We start from the raw sequence: 7,651 nt of genomic DNA, 5'->3' as shown, positions 1-7,651 counted from the left end.
CAGGGAAGCGGCAAGGAGGTTGCTGTTTCGGAAAAGAAAGCTGTGTCGTGGAAGAGAAAATACAATGAGGAGGAACCGGATGGGATCATTTCACTGCAAGGCAACCAAAAAAAGAGGGAAATAGGAAACGGAGCAAATGGGACTGAGAATGTCAACCAAAATTGTCAACGTAGCTGTGGGATGAATTCTTCAAATGGATCGGGATTGGCGGAGGCTGGCGTCCAGCCTCGCAGACCGCAATGATCATCCTTAGCTGGAACTGTCGAGGGCTTGGGAACCCTAGTATAGTTCACGACCTTCAACGGATGGTGAAGGTTCAGCGGCCCAACTTGGTCTTCCTCATGGAGACCAAGCTACGACAAAATAAAATGGAAGGTATACGGCTGAAACTGGGTTTTGGAAATATGTTTGTAGTGGATTGCGTTGGACGGAGTGGAGGATTGGTACTTTTTTGGGAGGATGGAAGTGGGGTCGAAATTCAAAATTTTAGCCACCGACATATCAACGCAATTGTACGTAACCAAAATCAGAGAATGGAATGGAAGTTCACCGGCTTCTATGTTCACCCGAAGGCGTCGAAGCGAAATGAGGCGTGGGATTTACTGAAATACTTGGCTCAAATTAGCCCAAAACCTTGGATGTGCATTGGAGATTTTAATGAGGTGGTGACGATGTCGGAAAAACAGGGTGGAAACGTGCGTCCAAGGGGCTTAATGCAAGCTTTCCAACATACCCTAGAGGAGTGTGAGATGGCAAATTTGGGCTACTGTGGCCCAAAATTCACTTGGAGCAATTGTTAAGGAGTGGGGTTGATAAAGGAGAGGCTTGACAGGGTTCTAGCCAACCATGAATGGAGGAGTTTATTTCCGGATGCAGTGAATCATGTAAGTGTAACTACCAACTCTGATCATGCTCCACTTTTTCTCCATCTACTACATTCACAAGCCACAGGGAGGAACAAGGCCAAATTTCGCTATGAATCTTGCTGGGCAGCATTGGCGGGCAGTAAGAATGCCATTGACAGTGCGTGGTCGAAGCACTATACAGGGGGAGGAAAGTGGACAAAGCTAGAAGCCAAACTGACTGGGTGCGCGCAGGAGTTGGTCAAATGGAAGAAGAAAACCTGTGATGGCACAAAAGCAGAAATCACCAAGATGCAGAAAATACTTGCTGAGCTGCAGACCAGAGAAGAGCCGTGGGCTGAACCAGAAATTAAACAGACAAAGTTGAAGTTACAGGGCCTGCTGGATATGGAGGAGATGTGGTGGAAACAAAGAGCAAAGGAGGAATGGCTTAAGGTAGGGGATCGCAATACCAAGTATTACCATGCTTGTGTAAATGCAAAACATCGGAGAAACCATGTGAAGTTTATAAAGGATGAAAATGGTGTGGAGTAGAGCACACCTGATGCTGTAGGAGAAGCCTCTGTGCAATACTTCACAAAGTTATTTTCAAGTGGTCCGCAAGGTGATCTTAACCCATGTCTCCAGCCGCTGGGCAGAGGCATATCAGCCGAGATGAACCTTGAACTTACAAAGCCATTCACAGAAGATGAAATTTCAATTGCTCTTTCCCAAATGGCGCCCCTCAAAGCACCGGGTCCGGATGGATTTAATGCAAGCTTTTTTCAGAAAAATTGGCCTATCATGAGAGATGAGGTATGTAGTGCAATTCTGGAAATTATTAACTCTGGGGAAATGCCGCCTAATTTGAATTTGACTCATATCACCTTGATTCCAAAAACAAAAAATCCGGGGAGTGTGACGGAATTCAGACCCATCAGTTTATGTAATGTTTTATATAAGCTCATTTCCAAGGTCTTAGCTAATAGACTTAAACGGGTTTTACCCCGTATCATTGATCACTCTCAAAGTGCTTTTATCCCGGGACGGCTTATCACGGATAACGTCTTAGCGGCTTATGAAACATTACATACGATGCATGCCGGTATGTCGGGAAAGAAGGGATATATGGCCATAAAGCTCGATATGAGCAAGGCATATGACCGGGTAGAGTGGAGATTTTTGGAGGCGGTAATGAGAAGGTTGGGGTTTGATGAACGGTGGATTTCTTTGATAATGATGTGTATTAAATCGGTTCGGTATTCCATTCTTGTAAATGGTGCTCCTTATGGGTTGATTACCCCTTCTAGGGGTCTTCGCCAAGGAGACCCCATTTCACCTTGCCTCTTCCTTATATGTGCAGAGGCTTTAAGCTCTATGTTGTATCAGGCACGCCGACAAGGGATACTAAATGGAGTGCCAACGTCGAAGAAGGGACCGGAGTTAAGTCATCTTTTCTTCGCCGATGATAGCCTTCTTTTTGCAGAGCCACGTTGTCCCAATGGAATCAATTGTACTATATTTTGCATCAATATGAAATGGCATCCGGGCAAAAGATGAATACCAATAAAACGGGCATTTTCTTTAGTAAAAACACCTCCACTGAGGTTAAAGAATTAATTCAGGGAGTTGCGGGGCTGCCCTCAACACAAAGCTATGATACTTACTTGGGTTTGCCATCTCTTGTGGGGCGCTCAAGAACAACGGCTTTCAAGGGTATCCGGGATAGAGTTTGGAAACGTCTCCAAGATTGGAAGTTGAAGTTCTTATCACAAGCGGGGAAGGAAATCTTGTTGAAGGTGGTAATCCAAGTTATTCCTACATATTGCATGAGCATTTTCCAGCTCCCAAAATCCTTATGCAATGATATAAATTCTTTGATGAAGAAGTTTTTTTGGGGACATAAGGAGAAGGAGCATCGGGTACATTGGATAAATTGGGATAAGTTGGGCCTTTCAAAAGCGTGTGGGGGGCTGGGATTCCGTGAACTTTCTTGTTTCAATAAAGCCCTTCTATCAAAGCAAATTTGGAGACTATGGAAAACGCCCAACAGCTTGCTTGCAAGAATAATAAAAGCAAAGTACCATCCAGATTGTTCGGTGCTAGAGGCTCAACTAGGGAGAAAACCTTCTTTTGCTTGGAGGAGTATCCAAGGTGCTAGTGATCTAATTCGTGAGGGCTTGATTTGGAGAATTGGGAATGGGAATTCAGTGCGCATCTGGGAAGATAGATGGATCCCAATCCCCTCTACTTTCAAACTGCAGTCCCCTCCGAAGATACTTGACCCTGCTGCCACAGTAAACCAGATCATCGATGCAGAGACGAGTTGGTGGAATAAGCCACTAATGCAACAGATTTTTTCAAAAGAGGAGGTTGCTGCTATTATGACACTGCCCATTAGCCAATCGAATCAGGAAGATAAGCTCATTTGGAGAGGAACGGCTAGAGGGGTCTTTTCCGTGAAGAGTGCGTATCACCTCCAAAAAGAACGTGAAATGGCAGCTAAGGCGGAAGGATCCTCTCGTTCTAGAACAAGTGATTTCTGGCGCAATTTGTGGTCATTAAATTTACCGAACGTGGCAAAGCATTTTGTATGGCGTGCTTGTCACGATGTACTACCAACACGAGACAACCTCTGTCGTCGAAAAATTCTCTCTGACCCGAGGTGCCCGATTTGTGAACTTGAGGCTGAAACTCCCTTTCACATTTTGTGGCAATGCCCCTTGGCACGGGATGTTTGGAGTGGGGGAAATGTTCTATTTTAGAAGAGCTATTATTCTGGCTCATCTTTTTATCAGGTTGTGGAAGACATGTACCAGAAGTGCTCCACTTTGGTCTTTCAACAATTTGTGAGCATAGCCAGAAGGATTTGGCATAGACGGAATGAGGTAATACACGAAGGAGTTTTTCTACATCCTAATTCTGTCCTACAGCAAGCCTTAAGGGGGATAGAGGACTTTCTCAGTCTTAAGCCAACACGTCATACTGAGAGTCTCCCGGTTGGCCTTGGTGCACAACAAATATGGAAGGCACCTCCTCCAGGATGGTATAAGGTGAATTGGGATGCCGGAGTTGATCGAAAAAAAGGAAGGTTGGGCCTAGGGGCTATTATATGAGACCATCAGGGGAATATGTGTGCGGCAAAATGCTTGACACGGCCAGGTTATGTGGATCCTACATCTGCGGAAGCCTGGGTAGCGTTGATGGCCATAACTCTGTGCAAGGAGGCGGGCATTCAGAAACTGGTACTCGAGAGCGATGCTAAGGTGCTGGTGGACTCTATAAATTCCATGGATCCTGATGACAGCTGCCGTGGACATATAGTGGCTGATATTCAGCAAGCATTAACTGGTTTTTCAAACTGGGAGATAGGCTTTGTTCCACGACAAGTCAACAGGGTTGCCCATGTTTTAGCCGGCCAGGCTGTAAAGGAACAGCTGGATATGGTTTGGAGTATTGATTCCCCAACTTGTATTCGGATTATTTTAGAGACAGAACGTAACGTTCTGAGTTCTCTGTTACTGAATTAATAAAACTGCCCTAAGTTTTACCAAAAAAAAAAATTATTTTGTATAAATACTTTTAGTCACTTTAATATTTTTAATTCAAATTTAGAAAATGTTAGAAAGACGATTTTTTTTTTTCTGCACATACTTTGTGCATGTAATAATAGATAATTTATAAAATAAGAATTGATTTTTTCTAAATAATAAGCCTTTGAAAAGCAATTTGATTAATAAAATATTATCTACAAAATAATAAGGCCTACAAAATAAAGATCTTCCAATTATTTCTAATTTTTTTTTCTCCCTCTCACCGATTTAACTTTTTTTTTTTTTTCTCTCTCTCTCTCTCTCTCAACTCTTCAAATATAGCAACCTAAAAATTCAACCTAAAGTAATTCTTCTTCTTAATCTTCCATGCGTAGGTTTTTTATTTAAGAAAAACTACAACTTCATGAATTAACTTGTTTTTTTTTTTTTTCTTCTTCTTTTTCTCTCCACTCTTCAACAATAATAACCTAAAAGTTCAATCCCGAAGTAACTCTTATTCTTAACCTTTCAAAAACGTAATTTTTTAAATAATCAATTTTTAAAATCGTACTTATTAAAACTGCAATCTCAAACGAACCCTTAATAAGAATAACACAACCCTCTCCAAACAATTACAATTGAGTATTAACTGTATTTGTAGGTTGTTTACTTTTTTCAGTTTGTTCTTCGTTGAAAATTGCAACTTCTGAATTAAGATAATAAATTGTTTGGATTTTTAGTGGTCTAATGGAAGATTATAGTGTGTTTATTTGATTTTTGCGCAAAAAAAAAAAAAAAAGAATAGAAACTCTTTCGAAACACTAAAGAGATAATTAAACATTGAACCTGAGAGGATTTATATCGTGTTAAATGCTGAGTGCAATATTTTGTTAGGCACTTATAAAATAAAAAGATTTTGTTTATTTTTGCACTGTATTTTGATTCCGTCTAGAGTTTCTATTTAATTGAAAATTTTGTTGTTTGGATTTATCTTTGTGTATCTATATATAAATTTTTCACGACAGTAAATTGATTATTTTTATATTTGTTTCTCTATAAAGTTTATTTGTATTGAAATATAATATGTATCACACCAATAAGATTTTATGTTTTCATTCATTTGAATATTTTATTGGATTTTTTTTTTTTCGTTTTTGTGATTTACTCGGATTTTCTAGCATTTTTTGAAAGTGGTGAAGAGATTTATTTGATTGTATTAAATATTGAGTGAAATATGCGTTTTATTTTGTATTTGAAAGAAGAGAGAAGATTTTGTTTATTGAGTGAAGATTTTATTTTGATTGTGTCTCAGACATTGTAATGATAAAGCATATCGTTTCATCGGTTGATTTGTTTTAATGAGAAAGCAATGACTACTATTTCAAAAAGGAAGGAATGAAACTGTGTCTCACAAATCATTGAATTTTTTTAGAGTAGTTGTTTTTTACGTTTTCAATGGCGGACGATCTTGCAAATCTGTGGGCAAATCTTTCGCTCTCAGAGGGTGAAGATGGAGAACTGGAGATTCAGCAGACCGAAGTAAAAGGGATAATCACGAGAGGAAACTCCTGCATTGTAGGAAAACTCTTGTCTGAGAGGCTTGTGAGCAAGGAGACAATCAGGAGCGTGCTTCTGTGTTTTGGAGACCAAAGGGAACACTTACCTTCAAGATACTGGGCGGCAATCTTTTTTTGATCGAATTTGAGGAGGCCAGGGATAAGGCAAGAGTCCTGGAGGGTAGGCCGTGGGATTTTGAGGGCTATTTGTTCTTAGTTGAAGACTTTGATGGCCGAATCTCGCCATTTGAACTTACATTTGATAGGGCCTCATTTTGGGTGCATATGACAAATCTACCTTTGGCGTGCATGGGACGAGAGGTGGGTTTCAAACTTGGAGCATCGGTGGGACGGGTGGAGGAAGTCGACACAGACAAAGATGGGGTTGGATGGGGAGAGTTTTTACGGGTCAAGATCAATATTGATCTGTACAAACCTCTCTCTAGAGGCCGCATGATCAAATTTGATGGGAAATCAAGGTTAGTTGGCTTCAAGTTTGAACGTCTGCCCAAATTCTGCTACCACTGTGGTGTGATCTGCCATGGGGTAGAGGGATGTCTAAAAAGGAGTATGTTGCGGAACCAAGAGGTCAGTTAGTTTGGTCCTTGGCTACGTGCAAATTCTCCCACACGTAGAGCAAAGAGAACCCATGATCGCCACACTGACCATTTTAAGCCAACTACGTATGCAAAAGCTACTTCAGGGGAGGATCTAAAGCAGAGTGGTGTTCCGGCGAAGAAGGAATATGGCCGAAAATGGCGAGCGGCAGAATCCGGGGGGCACAACGACTCCAGGGAGGATATCCGGGAACGCCATAACGTATTACAAACCAAAGAAGGAAGAAGCGGAATTCACGGTAAGAATAATGATGGCATTAATTTGGGTCAATGGCAAGATGCTCCGGATCAGGCAAGTTTCCATCATAGGGGCAATAACACTGGGAAGAATTTTGAAAATACAAGCTGCCTGTCGCATTTGGGTAAGGAAAGTGACTTTAATGAGGAGCTTGGGGTGCAACAGTTAGGAAATTCTTCCAATGGCAAGCCTGGGAGGGGATTTATTACGGCAGACAATATGTCTACGAGTGGGGAAGGTCAATATAGTCATTCTTTCAGTCCTAAAATCCTTCCAAAATATTCGTATGGTGGAATAAAACTTGTTGACGTGGAAAAATCTGTCCAAGCTGCGAAAGACTCCATGACAGAAAACAAAGAGCCTGATGATGTGTCTCTAACTGGGAGAACTGCTGGAAAACGTAAAAGTAGGGATGAGGGAGATTGGATTTGGGAGAATTTATCACCTCCAAATCCCGGAATAAGGAAGGTAAAGTCTAACAGTGGCGTGGTAAAAAATTTAAGCCATGTGTTGGAAGGACAAATTTTGCAGGCGCAAAAAATTGCTCATAACGGATCGAGGATGGCGGCGGCTGGGGAACAGCCCCGCCGACCGCAATGAGGATCATAAGCTAGAGCTGCCAAGGGCTTGGGAACCTTCGGACAGTTCGAGACCTTTACCGGGAGATAAAAGGAAAGTGTCCCATGATGGTTTTCCTTATGGAAACCAAGTTACGGAAGAATAAAATGGAAGTAGTTAGACGGAAATTGGGTCTCCCTAATATGTTTATGGTGGATTGCGTGGGAAGAAGTGGGGGCTTGGCTCTATTATGGGGCGAAGACGTTTCTATGGATATACAAAATTTTAGTCTATGGCATATTAATGG

At 41.5% G+C, this 7,651-nt stretch overlaps 1 protein-coding gene across 1 annotated transcript in view; it reads left to right on the top strand.

Moving 5' to 3' along the window:
- The first annotated feature begins 6,485 nt into the window (after positions 1 to 6,485).
- LOC132168000 (dirigent protein 23-like) overlaps positions 6,486 to 7,651 on the top strand; it is a 4,175-nt gene continuing 3,009 nt past the window's right edge. The window contains exon 1 of the mRNA XM_059579057.1: positions 6,486 to 6,503. Within this exon, the coding sequence (XP_059435040.1) occupies positions 6,486 to 6,503 (18 nt within the window). The remainder of the gene's footprint in view (positions 6,504 to 7,651) is intronic.

The sequence above is a fragment of the Corylus avellana genome, chromosome ca1, assembly GCF_901000735.1.
Source record: "Corylus avellana chromosome ca1, CavTom2PMs-1.0".
NCBI classification, from domain to species: domain Eukaryota; kingdom Viridiplantae; phylum Streptophyta; class Magnoliopsida; order Fagales; family Betulaceae; genus Corylus; species Corylus avellana.
The sequence above is the reverse complement of the archived record's forward strand: the minus strand, read 5'-3'. Positions and strand labels throughout refer to the sequence as shown.